At 39.0% G+C, this 18,806-nt stretch overlaps 1 protein-coding gene across 2 annotated transcripts in view; it reads right to left on the bottom strand.

Annotated features, from left to right (window-relative positions):
- The window catches only part of ches1 (checkpoint suppressor 1), a 32,205-nt gene continuing 13,399 nt past the window's right edge, over positions 1–18,806 (bottom strand). For both annotated transcript variants that reach the window (XM_056262737.1, XM_056262738.1), the window contains exons 2-6: positions 13,226–13,776; positions 7,457–7,605; positions 5,737–5,795; positions 2,991–3,099; positions 1–616 (exon numbers count right to left, since the gene is read on the bottom strand). In XM_056262737.1, coding sequence (XP_056118712.1) covers positions 118–616; positions 2,991–3,099; positions 5,737–5,795; positions 7,457–7,605; positions 13,226–13,762 — 1,353 coding nt within the window. In that variant the 5' untranslated portion in view covers positions 13,763–13,776 and the 3' untranslated portion in view covers positions 1–117. The remainder of the gene's footprint in view (positions 617–2,990; positions 3,100–5,736; positions 5,796–7,456; positions 7,606–13,225; positions 13,777–18,806) is intronic.

Genomic DNA, 18,806 nt, shown 5'->3' with positions numbered 1-18,806 from the left:
TCAAATTTAACAAGGGACAACAGTGATTTTTTTGATATTGCAACAACTGACTAGAATTCACCTGATATCCTGGAACAGAAGTATTTAGATCTGTGTTAACGGGATTTTCGTTCATTGCTAATCGCTGGCTTCCTCTTTCAGCTCCTTCTGAACTTTACACGCACGCTGAGCGTTTTTATTCAAACCGGTGCGCACTCCAGCCAGGTGAAGCAACGACCCCGCCGCCTCCTTCATCTCCTCATCTTCCTCCTCTTTTACCAGGAGATTCCCTGCCCTCCTCTTCTTCAGGGGAAGTGTGTCACCAGGGGTCCGTAGGTGGCCTTTGGTCCACAGCAGTCTTCTGCGCTGGAGCAGCTGGGAAGGAGGTGGCGAAGCGTCCAGCGGGAAGTCTTTTTGCTCCTCCTTGACCTCAGTGACCGTCACCTCCTGACCGTGGCTGTGGGCAGAGAGGGAACCCTGAGTGGAGCAGGAGGAGAGGGGGGAAGAAATGTCCCCCTTTGTGCTCGGGGACTGGGAGCTGCTGTACGTGTGGTCCTCCTGTTGGTCATCGCTGGGGGGAGGAGAGTCACTGCACAGACTGTTTTTACCCCGTGTCAGATAGTCGCCCAGGGCTGATCTGTTGAGGCGGACAGAGAGAGGGAATCATTTTTAAATGTATTACACTTACGCAGACGCTATTTTCAAAATGACTTGCGTATACAAGGTATACACATGTTGTGTTATGGCTGATAACCAATAAATGGCTGAAATTAAAATTCTAAATAAATTAATAATTAAAATCAATTAGGGTGAATTTAGGTAGGTTCCATTTTGAGATTTGCTAAAGGTTACATTTAGTGTTATTAGTTGTAGTGTTTTTACAGATTCATTTGAAGTGAGCATTAGATGATGACAGATGTAATCTAAAATACAGAAAATAAACATGCAAATGATATCTTATATCTGATCTTTATGTTGGGCTGGTTTCGACTAAGGATTTTCATAGTCGAATCTGATTCGTTAGATTTAGCCGTAGTCGACTGATAGTCGAACCTTTTTTTTTGTTTGTTTTTTTGATAGCAGCTAGATTTTTTCCATTTCAAACAAAAGAGCTAAAAAAAACGTGCTTTGTTTGAAATAAATCACACAATAAACAAAACCTTAACAAAAAAAACTTTGCAATGAACTGCAATTTAGACGCGCAAACTGCGTGCCGGTGCGGTGAGACCTACATGCTCGGGCAAATCGTTCATCCTCGGATGCGGAGTCGCGCGCGCTGTTACAAAAAAAGCTGTGCACACAGCCAAGCGAAATGGGGTCTTGCCGGTCTTGCGCACCCAACGCGTCATTTTTTGCCGTGCGCACCTTCGCGCTCGTGCGGACGCGTCGAGTATAAACAAGGCCTTTTATACTTCTGCGTTGGACCTACGCCGGAGCCTCTACGCTATAGACAACGCATTGGTTTTCATTTATACTTCTGCGTCGTTGTCCGCCTTGACGCGCAATTATGCATGCAGAGGGAGCATGTGAAACCCGAGGGAGCGGTTCTAGCGGACCAATCACAGCGCGTACCCTTCGGCGTACCCTGACGTGCACCTCTCCAAAAATGTAACAACGCGTCTATTCTACGCGTACCGCAAGCGCTGTGATTGGTCCGCTAGAACCGCTACCCGGCTTTCACATGCTCCCTCTGCATGTTTAATTGCGCGTCAACGCGGACAACGACGCAGAAGTATAAATGAAAACCAACGCGTAGTCTATAGCGTAGAGACTCCGGCGTAGGTCCAACGCAGAAGTATAAATCACCCTTACGACGTAGCTACGGCGTGAGTTCGACGCAGAAGTATAAATTGGGCTTTAGTCTCAGCGCGCGCTCTGATCGGTAAAGGTGCACAGACCTCTCCCTAATCATCTCCAGCACTCAGCCTCCGAAGCACCACTAACTCCGCCTCCGTTTCTCTCGTAAGATGATATTAGTATTTAAACATGATAAAAAAAATGTTTGTAAAAAATATTTTAATCGTCGAATCCCCGACTATTAGAAGTCAGCCCTAATGTTTATGATGTTATTTTACATTGTCAAATAGCATATATCTAACAAAATTCAATAAGGTGTATGCTCAAAACAAGACGACAAAATGTATTTTTGCCAAAAGAGTCTGGCATATTTCAGTGCGTCGTTTTCCTCTGTCAGCTCCTTTTATATCAATTAAAGGAGTTGAGAACAGTGTTATTGTGGTATTATTTAAACACTACTATAGTATTTGTTTCATGTATTGTATACTATAGCTGACTGTCAAAGTAAAAGGTCTGTTTTAAAGATCAAAATTCACGACAAATAAAGTTATTGTGTCCCAAAAGAAAGAATTGATTTTGAACTGCTAAACGAGTCATCAGCAATTCCACTCTCACTTCCTGTTACATACCAACGTCATACATTTGCATAATGCCAGCCTATGGCCTTCATTGACTGCCCGCGAATGATGTCTACTTTGATCCTCAAACACTGTAGTAGTAGCTGAGGCATGGAAGTGTTCATGTTGTCGACAAGACCCTGTTTTCAGCGCTTGCTAAAGTAAATCCAATTTGCATGCACTTCTAAAGAATGAGGACATGAATTGATAGGGTAAAACCAACGGCATCATTACTGTTCGTATCACTGTGTAACAAGTGCGGAGGAAGACTTCAGAGCTGAAATCCAGATATGATAATGGCCGTTTGGTTCCTGACACGCGCTGTGAGTGGTAAGATAAGTCACAACAGACTGGGCCGTCTGACCAATCAGAGCAGAGCAGGCTCTCAGAAAGGAGGAGTTTAAAGAGACTGACTCTACGAATGAACCGTTTTCAGAATCTTTTGAGAAATTAGGTGATGTGTTAAGAAAATTAAAGTGTTTTTGAATGCATGTGAACATTGTTGGAGACCTCCAAAACATAAAATCACGAACCTTTGAAATAGCATAGTAGCACTTTAGAAGACAATTTTTATTTAACACCAAGGAGGATACTAACCTCACAGCGGTGGTCCTCTTGCTCACAGGACTCAAAGGAAGGGGTCTGATAACTGGAAAGAGCCCCTGAGCACCAACACGTGAGCTATGCTGTATCACTCTCTGTGGAACTGCCAAAAAACAAACCCCACATTACAACTCATGCCATAAAACACACATAACAAATACTGGACTGGACTACACTGCTGTGATCACAGCAGATACAAGAACCCACATTTCCAGTAGTTTTGTGGTGGAATTATTTTTTCTCACAAATAGCATTTTATACCTAATACAATATTTTAGAGCTTGAGATAACTTGAGAAATTATAATCCTTATATAAATTGCCATGACTTATTAATATCTTTATCTTTTCCAAGAAGTCTAGAAATCACATTTTAAAAATTCTCCCATTTATCCAGGTTTTGGATATCCCTGGATAAATTAGGGAATTTTCAATAAAAACCTTGACCCTTCCAACTTGGTTCAAAATAAAACAAAATAAAAACAAAATAAAATGAGAAATATTATGTCAGTTACCTCTTGATTTTTTTATAGCCTATTTTAAATCATTTTTAAATGATTGGCTGAGAACCATCTGAAGAACATCACCCAGAGAAATCTTGTCCAACACACAAGAAAAGTTCACCCAAAATGAAAATCCTATCATGTGTTCCTCAAACAAAGCTATCGGACGGCTTCAGAAGACTTGAGGTTTAGTCTATGTGTTGTATGAATTATTATTATTTATTTTATTTACATGGAAAAGAGCAGCGTGAACATTGTGCTAAACATCTCATGGAAGAAAGTAATTTAGGTTTGGAACGACGAGAGAGCGGGCTGGACAATAGAACAGTCTGACAACTGGGAGGAACACATTATAAACCATATCACCATCAATATTAATTAGGTGATGCAATGTTTGCTCAAATGATTTGTTGAAAAGTCAATAATAGTGTTGACGCTACCGGTTTTGCAGCAGGCAAACACATGGAAAGTGATTCCCCAGTTAATCCCCTGAGGGCGAGTACATGATGACAGAAGTTTAATTTTTGGGTGAACTTGCTTTAAGAGACATGACAAATGAACACAGACAGCCTTCACAGGTGTCCAGCCACTCACAGACTGTAAGCACTATGACATTGGCTATAGCAAGCTTAAGTGAAGCGGCCTTGAGCTTAGGCTGTCCAGTCGACCACTTGACACACATACACACACACACTGAGCTCTTTGCTTTTATGTAGACAGCCATCAAGACATTCACATCAGTCAAACGCCAATAGCCTTGCTCAGACACTTTTCACAGGCAGCTCTGCCTCCATTATTCCATTATCAAGAGCAGACGAGAAGGAGAGAGCAGCCACTACAGACAGATAATGTATCCATTTCCTTCCATTTAGCTGCTTGCGGTGGAGTGGAAAGAGAGCACCCTGATTGGAATCGAATGGACATTTAAACGGCTGGGACACCAACAGGAGTGAAAGAGAGAGAAACAGATGGACTCAGAGGGAGAGAGAGAGAGAGAGAGAGAGAGAGAGAGATGAAGGAGCAGTTGTGGGAAATGAGAGAATCAGTGGCAAAAAAATAATGATTCCCAAGACATTACAAAGGTAATCTGTAGGCGCAAAGCAGCTATTTGTGTGATAAAGAGTTTTTATTTTTTTATAAATCAAAATCAAGGAGCTCTTGCAAGGCACTTTTAAAGGCTGCATGAAATCACTTTTTTTTTCCTTGTTTTGAAATATATTTCTTTGGGTGGGACATATCAAAGGACTTGTCATCTTTTAAAAAAAATAGTTTTACATGGCTAAGAGGCTACGTCACAGCCATGAACATGATTTTCTAGATGGTGGTGGTATTAGGAGGAGTGACATTCTCACTCCAGATAGCATTTGATTGGACGAAATCTGTGTAGTGCAGGATGAGTCAATATATTTTGTTCTGTTCACCCATAAGATGTAGACTGTAAAGAGATTTTTTTGTAAGATTTTGTAAAATTAACACAAATTCAGCAAGGACACATTAAATTGATAAAATTGACAGTAAAAACGTATAATTTTTTTTAAATGTCTACTTATTCTACAAATTAATGCTGTTCTTTTGAACTTTCTAATTATCAAAGAATCTAAATGTAAAGAAAAAAAAGGTTTTACGGTTTACCCAAAATATTTATGCAGCACAAATGTTTTCAACATTGATAATAAATCAGAAATGTTTCTTGAGCAGCAAATTATCGTATTACAATGATTTCTGAATGATCATGTGACACTGAAGACTGATCCTGAGCTTTGCATGACAAATAATAGATTAAAATAGAACATTTAAATTCTAATATAAGAGATGTAAGAGACAAAAACACTGAAAAAAATCGTACTGACCCCAACTTTTAAACTGATATACCCGAGATGTCACTTGAGGGAAAAATTACCTAATTGTGATGTGAGCACTGAGCAGCTTCATTGGAAAATGCAATGTTAGTGGAACAAGGAAAAGAGGCCGCCAAAAAAAGTGGTTTCTCAACACCATCAAGAGTGACACAGGCCTAGGCATAAGAACAGCTGAAAAAGGAAGCAGAAGACCGGAAAGCATGGCGAGAGACGGCCCATATGATCCTCAAGAGTTGGATACGACTGAATGGCTAATCATCATCATACCCGTTTATCTGCTAAAGCTATAAGGTTTCAAAGCTAATAGACATGAACTAAAAGCAACAAAACTCCAATTTTGATATAATGGAGTCTTTAAGAAAACAGAAAGGGGATATTACCTTGTAAGAGCACTCCTCCATTTTTTCTGAAGAGTGGACTTCCTGGCCATAGTGGAGGACTAAAAGATATAAACACAATCACATACAGAGAATCAATTAATGGAAAATAAACTAACAAAAACAAAACAACCTTTGTATTATGAACTTCCGAAATCCTAGTCAAAGACAGATAAAGGCAAAGGGGAGGAAAGAGAATCTGATTGGGTGGAATGCAAACTCAAGAGAGGTAGCAAAAGAATCGAATTGAACAAGTACAGACATCCTGGCGAAGCTTGGAAATCCAATTGTTTGATTAACTTGTTATAGACAGTGTAAAGCAATGTATCCAAATGGCTTATATTTTCAATAACAGTCGATATCATCCCTACACTTAGACTGACTCACTCCTTTAGTCTTGAAACTTCAAACACACCATGAGCATCATTTTTTAAAGTGATAGGGACAGTTGGCTGTGTTGGGGTTCACAGATGACATTCATCTAATCTCATTAATATTATTTCGATTACAATTTAACGTAGCCTTTTAGTGGTTTGGAAATGTTTGCATTGATACATTTCATTTTACATCTGCCACTGTTATTCCAGGGATTTTTTTTAGGTCAGCTGATGAATGCATGGTTCAGCATAATCGATTTGACAGAACTAATATTAATATATAATTATGATTTGGTCTAGTGGTAACATGTTTGCTCTGAGTATGAGCCGTTCTAATTGGATAATGTATGCATGCATTTTCTGTAAAGCTGCTTTGAAACTATATGTATTACAAAATGTGCTATAATTGAATTGTTTGGTTCTTCAACTGATGAAAAAAGCCAATAATTCAAAATTAAAGTAAAAAAAAAAAAACATTTCTTTTTTTGTAAACAGATTTTTTTTTTACTGTTTACACAGTAACTTACTTTTCCAATTTCCCAAAAGAGAAGAGACCACAAGCTACTGAGAGCGGCCCCTTCATCCCACAAGAGGAAGTGATTAAAAAAAGCAAGAAAACAGGAGCCAGCATCTGCTGTTGCTATGGAGTTTAGTGTTGCTAAGCCTATATATTTTTTCTTAGCACTAACTGTCTGTCCTATCTATGTTTTTTTCTTCTTTTGGCAGACAAATAGGTTTGTGCTTCTATTACACCTGTCTCATACATATGTTGCCATGGAGGTGCTCTGGTCGTCACAGCAACAGCAGAGGAGAAGAAACGACTCAGGAAGGGCAAGCGCGTGCCGCTTCTTTACATCCCACAGATTCCCCAGAGGACCATGTCCAGTTGCTGACGAAGAGTTCAGGAACGAGTGAAGGAACTGACCCAAAACCCTCAGACACTGAATCAATGTGTTCTTCACAGGAAGGTCATAAGAGAGGCCAACAAATAAAGGTGTATATATGAGCTTCCTTCAGTCTTCCTTTCTCTTTCTCTTTCTTGAGATTTGATTTAACTGAAGACAGTTTAACAATCAAAATTATTTTTACTGTGGTAAAGTCAACATCCACTTTGTCATTCCACACCAAGACAGGTTTTTGTGCCCAAGCTCTTTCTTTAGAGACGGAAAAGTCTGGACTATGATTTTCAGGGCCACACAAAATGGAAAGTGTGAATGTAAGTACTAGAAGAAAACCAATGAAGAGGGAAAAAAGCCATAGCTGGTAGTTGCAGAGGAAAAGAACAGAAAGGAAAAAGAAAAAGAAATGGACGGCCAAAAAAACTGAGTGAGAAATTGAGGCGTTACCTGTGGTATTGCTGAGGAGAGGCAGATGGGGAGGTAGGTGGTTTTGGAAGCCGAGGGGAATACGGATGATATGGAGTCTTCTTTAGCGCCTGGATCAGATTGTGTCTGTAGTCAGGATCAATAGACCAGAGAGAACCCTTTCCTATGCTCTAAAATACAAAAAAGACAAAATTACGCTCATGTTACACAGTATCTTTATTAAGATTAACAATATTCCAAGGTACTGTACAGCAGGAAGCCTACATCAAACATCACCAGGCAAGCACTGACCTGAAATCCTCAAAGAAAAAGGGAAAGAGGAAAGCAAGAAGATGGGTTACACCTGGAACGAGGTTGAAAGCCTATATCCCAAAAGGGGGGAACAGTAGGGCTGGGCAACTCTGGCTTTTCAGAACATGCTTTCCAGCAGGGTTTAGCTCCAATCCTAATCAAACACACCTGAACAAGCTAATCAAGGTCTGCAGGTCTGAGTTTGATCAGGGTTGAACTAAATTCTGCAGGAGAGTGGACCTCGAAGGCTAAAGTAGCCCAGCCCTGCTGTACAGGAACATACTTTAAATTGGGGGCTCGTCCAGGATAGGCAACTAGGACTTTACGGATCCCAAGAAAGAATCATACCTCTAAACCAGGGGTAGCCACTAGCCAACCCTACTCTTTGGGGGCTACCGTCTTAGAGAGTTTAGCTCCAACTCTAATCAAACATACCCGAACCAGCTAATCAAAATATTGAGGATTACTTGAAATAGCAAGGGGTGCATTCCCCAAAAGCATCTTTATCCAACTATGGTCGCAAGCTCCGTCGTTACCGACATAGTTGAACGATTTGGTGTTTCCCGAAAAGCATAGATCGCAAATGTATGTGGTTGGAGCTCTTGAGCTGTAGTTAGAAGCATCGTTTCATGTCAATATGACATAATTCTAAACGTGATTAAAACATTAACACTCAGATTAGCCTGATGCTCTCGCGAATCTTCAAAGTAATGACATGTGTATATATATTGGAACATATTGTATATGATCAATGAATACACATTTGCAAAGCACTGAGGAAACTGAACAGCAGGGATGAGGATTAGACCTTGCACTCGAGACCCTCGCTGTCTAGTGAACACAGAGGCACCTTTAAAACTGCCTCAACAGGCAACACTGGCATATATTTTTAGATCAAAGAAGCCATTCTCCACCTAATTAAGCTGTCTGCCCTCCATCAGGGGCTTCCAGAGCCACATTTCACTTTACCAAAAAACACAACTCACACAAGGCATGAAATTCAACCCATGCGCCTTTGATCTCGGCTCTCGTATTAAGCACAAAAATAAGTGAGACGGGATGATGAAAGCGCTCTGATATTATCGTAGTTACAGAACAGTCGCTATTGCAGTGATTGACAGTGTTTGCTGACACACCACTCACGGCAATTAGGGGTAGGTTTGATTAAACAGGCCGACAAGCTTGTAATTGCCAAATGGTTGGGGGAAGCAACTCTATTTCGCATTTGTGTGCATTTGTGTTTTTCACAGTGCTCAAGGAGCCATTGGCCCAGCGTGCCGTTTCCACCCGGGGTGCAGGGTAATTCAAATACACTCCCCATGACTTCATTCATAACTTCCCCTACCAGTCTTCCATCTGCCCTCAATTAGCTATCAACACGCCTGCAAAACAACATCACAGACTGACGTACATCATTCACAAGCTCCGGCACGGCATCCGGGTACGGCTCCAGCTCACCTGCTTGCCAGAACCACACGACCCCTCACTACAGGAGATAGAGGAGGAGCAGACAAGCACCTGTGGTTTCACTGGTCTCCAAGGCAACAAGTAGAAGAGAGGGATGGCTGGCTGTCTGGTCGGAAGGTTTGGCAGGAGATTCTCAGTCTACATGGAGACAATGATGGCGCTTTAAAACCAGCCCAGACCCATGTGCTAATCTTTCCCAACCGTGGTAAATGAGGAAAGCAGATTTCTGCCACAGACTCTACGCTGAGAGAGCCAGGATACATGATTGCCTATGCTTAGAGGAGAAGGTTTCTACTTATGGCTTATAAAGTATAACCATATTTTCATGAATATTAAAGGGGTCATATCATGGAAAACTGGAACACTAATATGAAGTCCGCCTGCGCAAAGAGTTTAGCCCAAGGGCTCAAGGTTTGTCTGATTAGAATAGTCAAGTTAGTCTCTCCTGGTGGAAGCTGTAAGTACACCAAATCTCACTCTACCGTGATTAAAATGTTTGCTACATATTCTGACGAAACAGAAAATCGTAAATTATTCATTATATGATAGTAGATGTTTTTGGAGAGCTCTTTAAAAGCATGAAATGAACCATCGCTTCTTGAAGGGTTTGGGAATGTGTATGGTTTTTTTTTGTTCCATCAGCCAATCAGCGTTATGAAAAAAATAGCAGCTTCAGAGTTATTAGCCACATGGCATTTATGACACACACTATTTGGTTAAAACAAACCTAGATGTGGAAATGAGTTTCCATGAGCCTGTTTTTGGAGGGTCGTGTGCCCAGCTAAGCAACTAAAATCATTGGAAACATTAACAAGATGTATTATGGAAACCCATAACATTTGCATGCAGAAGACTTAAAGGTACAGAAGCAAAAAAACAACAGGTCACTTAATTTCAAGTCTCAGACAGAGGGTTAAAATGGTCGTGTAAAACTAAATTAGCTTTTCGCTTAAGCTACCTTGACTAACATTATAAGTGGACTTCAGCAGGGGGAGAAAAAATAAAGTGCTACAAAAGTTAGCACTTTATCCCTTTAAAAAACAGACACACACAGCGCACTGAAAATTGCATTTGACTAGTACACTGAAGCACAAAATAGAGTGCAGACACATTTGTTATCTTTCACCTGTGCGTCTTGGCTGGAAGTTTGGAGGCCTGTAAGAAAGCTGAGACTGATCTACACTAGTAGTGTCTTCAAATCTGCTATTGAGTAACACACTGTGAATTATTATACAGAGGGCCAGATTTACTAACAGTGCAGCGTAACCCTATTTTGACATTAAAAAACTACTGTCAGGATTTAATAAAGACACGCAGTGAAAAATTAGCGCTGAAAAGGCATGCACGCAGTTATTTTTGTGGCTGACCTTATTGCATATATGCATTTGTAGGAGTTTCCATTTCAGATGCAAAATTTATGGTAGGAGAGTATTTAAATGAATCGCGCACGATGATTTACTAAGGACTAGTCAATTTAGTTCTCAAGTTAATTGGCCCTGTTTAGTAAATCTGGCCTCTAGTCTGCTGTAAACCCACAAGTTTGCCCTTCTCCTCCAAACACCCTTCTGATGTTTGTATATCAGAAAGATTAATTACCATTTTTAATCAAACCAAGAGAGACATTTAATAAATTGAATAGGACAAACATGTTTTATTTTTGTCAAAATATCTAGAAAAAAAATATTCTGAAATTATAATAATAATATAAAAACGTTCCAAACACAGTGGAAAATTAAACTAAATGAAACGCATGCATTCACATTTAATTCAGTTAATTCACAGTCTATATTAGACGGGTTAAATGAACATGTCAATTTCAGCAGATTAGTTTGGTATTCTGCCAGAGACTTACTTTGATTATTTTGTACTTAGTGAAATGTGATACAGCTGGCCAAGTAACCTGAACTTTAGCCACCATCATCAACATCACTGTGCTTCATACCACTTCCCTGAAATGTTCCCATATTTTACCCACACACACATATACAGACCTACTCACACACATAGCAACACAGCCAATCAGTTTTGCTGTTGCTACAGAAACTGCATGCTTTCATGTCAACTACAGCTTGGTTGCCATGGGAATACATATACAAGGAGAACTCTTTTGGCCGTAGTTAAGAACCAAAAGACAACACGACGACTTAGACAGGTACAAACACACACACACACACACACACACACACACACACACACACACAACGATGCAAACTCACTCTCCCAGAGCAAAAGGTGTTATTAATCTTTTCATCTGCTTTGATGTCAGTCTGCGACTTTATCATTATTTGTCACAATGATTACATTTTGTTTGTAGTTGCGCTTTGATTATAACCATACTATATTTTAATTATAATTATGGACATGTTTGCATATCCACAGCCCACATTCATAAAATCTCTTAAAAAACAACAACTCTTTAGTCTCGTTGACTAACTGGAAACTAATCCGTCATAAAGTCACTGTGGACTTTGATTTAAGGTTAATATTGCAATAATGGGTCAATGAGATGTCGCAATTTTTTTTCCTGTCCTACCTTACATTAACAATATAAAAATGTCAGGATGATACAAACATAATGAAAAAAGTCTTACTTTTTTTAACAAACCATTATTGATTTGTGTAACATAATTATTGCCATCATTAAGTAGTTTGGCTCTTATTATTATCTCTTAAAACAAAAAAAAATTCCTTAAACCTGAGAAGTTAGAGTTATTACTTTTGACTTGACCACTGTACAACATGACACTTTCAAATACTTAAAATTTAAAATTGCCATAAAGTTTTTTTTCGAACCCATATAAAACCGACTTGAAAACAAAATAGTACATTAAGAACTTAAAGAATTTTTTTTATCTTTTTGCAAATATTCTTAATCGTGGACACCACTGCTCCAAAAAATAATGGCAAAAATGTTCATAACTCCTAGACAGCACAAAGATAAAATAAAGAAATGTAAAGAAGCAAACAAAGCGTTCAAGAACATGTGCACACTTCTGGTTAAAGTATTTAAAATCTATCAGGTCGAAGAATTATGAATGGAAAATCAATCAGAAAGATGAAAGTATGAATTCTAAAAAAAACTAACCGGCTCTTTTACACCTTAAAGGGTTAGTTCACCCAAAAATGAAAATTATGTCATTAATGACTTTTTCCCTCATGTCGTCCCAAGCCCGTAAGACCGCCGTTCATCTTCGGAACACAGTTTAAGATATTTTAGATTTAGTCAGAGAGTTTTCTGTCCCTCCATTGAAAATGTATACACGGTATACTGTCCTTGTCCAGAAAGGAAATAAAGACATCATCAAAGTAGTCCATGTGACATCAGTGGGTTAGTTAGAATGTTTTGAAGCATCGAAAATACATTTTGGTCCAAAAATAAATAACTACGACTTTATTCAGCATTGTATTGTCTTCCAGTTCTGTTGTCAATCCGCGTTCACGAGTCTGCAGTGACGCTGATGACGTAAGACGCTGCTGACGAGTTATCTAGTGCGCCCGTGTATTCGGGTTCAAATAAATATGGCTGGGCAAAAAAATGCAAGTCTTCCTCTGTGTCGAAATCCTTAGACATGTTTGCGAAGATTGTTTTGTTTACAGCGTGCGTCTCCCTCAGACTGTAAACGAAGCTCGGGCGCACTGATAACACGTCAGCAGCGTCACTGAACGCGGATTGATAACAGAACCGGAAGACAATACAATGCTGAATAAAGTCGTAGTTATTTATTTTTGGACCAAAATGTATTTTCGATGCTTCAAAACATTCTAACTAACCCACTGGTGTCACATGGACTACTTTGATGATGTCTTTATTTCCTTTCTGGACAAGGACAGTACACCGTACATACATTTTCAATGGAGGGACAGAAAGCTCTCGGACTAAATCTAAAATATCTTAAACTGTGTTCCGAAGATGAACGGCGGTCTTACGGGCTTGGAACGACATGAGGGTGAGTCATTAATGACATAATTTTCATTTTTGGGTGAACTAACCCTTTAAGCCTCAGTAAACCTCAGTGAAACACAAGCCCTCACCTGACTGCGATCCTTATCCACCTTCTTGAAGCATTTGTTTAGCGACAGATTATGACGCACTGAATTCTTCCAGCCAGTGGGGGCGCTAGCGAAGTAAGGGAAGTGCTCCAGTATCCAGCCGTAGATGTCTTTGACAGGAAGTCTCTTAGAGGGAGCGTCCTCTATTGCCATGAAGATGAGGCAGCTGAAGGAGTATGGAGGTTTGCGGCTGGGACCCGTGGACAGGTGGTAGGGCGGCTCGCTGGGCTCGGGGGAGGACGACGGCGAGGTCGAGGGCTCGCGGCCACCGTTAGCGTCCTGCAGGGGGCTGACGCTACGCAGGCCGGAGTGGCCCAGACTGGTCAGCAGATCCGTGCTCTCGTGCAACCAGCTGAGGCTGGTCAGCTCCTCGTCCTCGGCCCGGCTGAGGGAGGCAGAGAGGGCCAGAGAGAGGTCAGCGGCCTCGGTGTCCTGGTAGAGCTGACTCAGACCCCGCGCCACGCTCCCACTGCTGGGGCCCTCGGCCTTCTTCCCTGGGGGCATGACCACTGGACCCATGCAGCCCTCGGCTCCTGCAGAGACACCAGAAGCACACTTTAAAGTGACCGCTGGTTTTTATGACAATTTTGTTTTTAATCAAGTATTCATGAAAAGGCTTAATTGGAACTCTTATGTAAGCTGAATCTTTTGGTATGGAAGGCCATTTTCACCACAAAATCATGCTTTGGTAAATGACAGTAAAAAATTATGACAAAAAATCTAAATCATGACATAAAAAGTAAGAATTATGACATACTAAGTCATAACTATAAGATTTAAAAATCTAAATTATGACTTAGTATGTCAATTATGACGTGTTAGAAATTATGTTGAATAAATATTTGAAAGTACGAATATATATTTGACATTATGACATACTGCCAAGTTGAAAAGGCAAAATTATTCCTTTTCGTCATATTTAGGACTTATGCCATAATTTCGACTTTTTAAAAGGGATACTACAAAGCAGGGAAAATGGGGTTTCAATAAAACTTGGCTGTCTATACAGTAGAAAGGCGAGAAAAAAGTGAAATTGGCGCTACCTAACTAGAAAAAAAAAGGCTGTTGTCTTCCCTTTTGCCAGCTAGGTAGGAAAACTTCAACACCCATAATGCACTGGGCATGATGCCACTTCCACCAGTCGGCTATAGATATGCTTGCCAGAGTCAAATACTGCCTTGCTTTAGTAGGAAATACTTCTTAGCAAACTTTTTAGTCATTAGCCATTATGGAGCCGACTTGTATTGTTCCCGGGTGCAAGAATTCAAAGAGTAAAGGTTTAGCGGGAGCGAGTTATTTTCAGTTTCCAGTAAAGGATCCAGCGCATTTGTAGGCAGCGAAATCAGAAATACGGAGAGAGCGCTGCAACAGACCATCTGAAAAACCTCAGTGTTCGTAGTTAACTTTGGACGACCACAAACTTTTTGCGTATGTGTGGTTTCAGTCATTCCAATGTTTTTTCGTAAATTTAGAATCAATTTTATTACGAAATTTTGGGTGCAATTTTATTACGATTTGTTGTTAAAACGCTGTTTAATACAAGTAAGAAAGCTGTTGCCATAGTGTTACAATACTCCATACTATTGTACTCTTACAATAACTGTTTTGTTAATAACCCTCTGTCGATCTGACTGTCTGTGGGCAGGGATACAAAAATGCGGAAGCATAATCTGTAGTTTTCATGAAAATCCTGGAGCTGTCAAAACTGACAAATAAACATGAATTTCTTGTTCCAGGTAACATGAGTAAACATTGTTCTTTTACATTTTCTACTGACACTGTAACAATACAAAAATCAGCGAAGTTACACAAAGTCATAATTTCGACTTATGTCATATTTATGATTGACTAAAGCTACTGCTGTGCCCAGCACATTTGTGTGCAGTCTAGGAGGAACGTGTTGCTCAGTATTGCATACAGGGACTTTTGTGAGGTGAGTGCCATTAAAAGTTAAACTTCTGTTCTCTATTATTTGCTCGCTGTATGATGTGAGATTTGAGTTTTGCCGCTTTTGGTTTTAATCAAACATATGGTTAGTAAAATCTAGCGTTTAGGGTTAACAAATACATGAGGCTAAAATCAATGCTTGTTACATTTACTTTAATCTCTTACATCTGTAGATCTTCCCTCGAAACAAACATACTCCAGAGAGAAATGAGACTAAAAATCAGCGTGAGAACTTGCAACTACTTCCATATTTCTGAGGTGAGACCATCAAACAGGAAAAAGACTGAGTTGACACACTCAACAAATGCAGTTTATTCATGATGAATAGTCAAATTCCAAATTCACAATTCACATTATATCAATATAAACAGAGCAGAGAAGACAAGCTACTTCAGCTAAACTCACAAGTCAAATTAGTAGCAATTTTAACTACTAAAAAAAAGCTGCTTTTAACACAAACATTAGATTTTTAGGGGTCCAACAGAGAAGAATAATGGCTAAATTTGGGTCTGGCCCCATTCAAAGGCTTCAGAAGACTTGAAATATGATACTTTAGGTGCTTTTTTGATACTTTTTGATACTTAGGTGCTTTTTTGACACTTTGTTACTCAAGGGGCTTTCTGTTCTTTTAGGAGATTGACAGTACAAATGAACATTTACTTATGGAAAACAAAGTAATCTCTCCATATAATTATATATATATAATTTTCAAAGAAGAAAAAAATAGGGGGTCCGCATGAAATGAGGCTAAGTAAATGCTAACAAAATTTAAAGGGTTACCAAATATAAAATTTATATCTCAGAATTGCAAAATTCCTTTATAGAATTGCGCAATTTAGATTATACCTCGAAATTGAGAAAAAGGTCAAAATTGCGAGAGAGAAATAAAAGTTAGAAATGTGAGAAGGTCGCAATTACCTTTTTAATTTTTTTTATTTTGTGGTGGAAACAAGCTTCCATAGATAAGGCAGCTTTTTTCTGTCTCGAGAAGAGTAAAAAATTAAACAGACAACGGAGATAAAATAAATAAAGTTGCATTTATGTGATTTAAAGTTGCATTGAGAGTTAAAAAAGTCATAATGAGAAAGATTTGAGCAATTATGACAAAGAAATTGTGAAAGTTGCAGTAAAGAGAAACAAAGTCTCAACTTTGGGAAAAGTAAATGCGCAAAATAAAGTAACAACTGCGAGATATAGAAAATTGTGAATTATTTTCCAGAATTATGAGAAGTTGCTATTATTAGATGTAAAGCTAAAATTACCTTTTTACATACAAAAATCACGTTATAACAAGGATGCAACCGTTTTACAATGGAAAATCTGATAAAGTGTTCTCGTGACAGCAGCCTGTTTTTGTGCGTGTGTGTGTGTGTGTGTGAGAGAGAGGTTTCTGGGAGGTAAGCTTAGCACGAGGTTGGATTGTAGTACAAGTAAGCCTGACACTATCTTCAGATGCATAAAATCTAAATACGAATTTATCACACACTGCCCAAGTCACAGTAGGTAATCCAGTTAATCTCTCCCTACAGCATTACCCGTCACTTTTAACCCTCTCTCTCTGACACCCATGCCAACACGTACCCACACACAATTATACATATGCCGTACTAACATGTCAACTGATGTGCCAGGGGCAGCACCCCCTGATAAGGCCGTTCGATCAGTCAATATCAGCATATGCAGCTGAGCACTCCTTGGAAAATGCACAGTCACGCCTTAGGGCTGCTTTTGACACTCGCGTTTACATGTCAAAGCAGCAGCTCTCTTCCCTCGCTTTGATTGACAGCTGACAGCTTGCGCTGCATTGCTAATACAGCATCTGTCTCCACGGCAACGGAGCGAGAATATTATCCATCCTCGCAATCTGGAGCAGAGATTCCCTGGGGTCAGTCAAGGCACGGCTGCGTTTATGAGGCAGATTATACAAATGCGGACGGCATCACATCCACATCACAACCGAGGTCTCAGCTAGAATCAACTGCATATTAACAAAAACGGTGAAAAACTAAAATCTGTTTCACTAAAATACAAGAGAAAACGGTTACAGCCCATAATTTAATTTAATGTGTCAAATAAAGAGAGAAAATAATACTAATAAACGTTTTTTTTTAGGTATAGAATGATGGTATCTAATGAATAGGATTTTTCGAAATTGCAAATATAGATTCTTGGAGTATGTTTTACAAGAATATGCTTTTTCAGTTTTTTTCTATTTAAATTTTGCGTTTCTTTAATTTACTAGCAATTTCTGAGTGAAAATTGTTTATACACTAAATTTTTGTCAGTGTACTTTGTTATTGTTAATAAAACAGCATTTACATGTTACTCCAAAGTACTTGATCATTTATCTTGATTATATTCTTCAAAAATATATAGTATTGGAAAAAAAAATTCATGATCAATCTGTATCAAATTGGCCAAAATATGAAAGCCAATAAATAAATCTGTAAGGAAAGCAGTGGGCTGGCGGGTCAGTTATTATGAAGGTTAACAGCGTGAAGGTGTTTTCTTGGAACATATAAATGCCCATATACACACGATATACAGTTTTGCTTTTTATGTATCCATAGTGGCCCTGCCACAAAACGTTACATCTGACAGAAAAGGGCCAGCTAATTTTACTGTTGCTATGACAACAAACTACTCGAACAGGGTACCATTGGGGCTGCCAGTGAACTTCCCCTGCGCTCAAGAATCAATTACATCTTACCGATCACAAACAAAGTTTGAAAGAGGTTTTTGTTTTAGCTCTTAAGAACCCCTCAGAAATATGGGAGCAAGATGTTACAGGTGAGAGTTGTGACATATGACCAGAGAGATGTGAAAACTGAAAAAGGCAAACAACAGCTCGCCCAAATGCCCATTAGTGCCTCCATCTAATGTAAACATTACAGGCATTTTGGCTCAGTGTAAACAAAAGAAACTTTAAAACTCAGCATCTGCTTTATACTGCAAGCTCTCTCACAAGAAGTACCACAGCATCATTATGGTGTTTTTTGACATACCTTGGATACCAATTAAATATATACTATGGTATGAATTCAATTAAACTCAAATTTAAATCATTCAGTTAAAGCGTTCTCCAATGAAAGCTCACGGTAAACATTGACATTATTACAAATCATGTAGGGCAATTTGACTTGATTTATTAATTTAATATAACCATGGATTAAACAAATGATTCAGTTAAGCTTTCTCCCATTAAAGCTCATGGTTATTATACAAATATAGTGACATTATTACAAAATATATAGGGCAATTTGACTTGTTCTGCATTTCATTTGTTGTTTAGTTTAGTTTTATTTTACTTCACAAATGGAAGAAGGGTTGAAACATCAGTCATTTTTCTAAGATGGCACAACTAGCAAAAAACATCACTCATCAGACTAAAGTCAAAATATTATACTATATTTTGTATGACTTTTTTGCACAGCTGTTAGACCTTGCACTAATGCTTAACTTGGCAAAACAAAATAAAAAACAAGAACCAAAATAAAACATAAAAAGGCACAAAAAAACTAAAACAAGAACCAAAAAAAAAAAAAACCCCAAAAAAACATAAAAGGTCAAACAAAACAAGAGCCAAACAAAGCAAAACAAAAACAAAACAAAAACA

This window comes from Rhinichthys klamathensis, unplaced genomic scaffold (assembly GCF_029890125.1).
Source record: "Rhinichthys klamathensis goyatoka isolate OS25496 unplaced genomic scaffold, OSU_Roscu_1.1 h1tg000196l_1, whole genome shotgun sequence".
NCBI classification, from domain to species: domain Eukaryota; kingdom Metazoa; phylum Chordata; class Actinopteri; order Cypriniformes; family Leuciscidae; genus Rhinichthys; species Rhinichthys klamathensis.
This window is presented reverse-complemented; position numbering and strand designations above follow the sequence as displayed.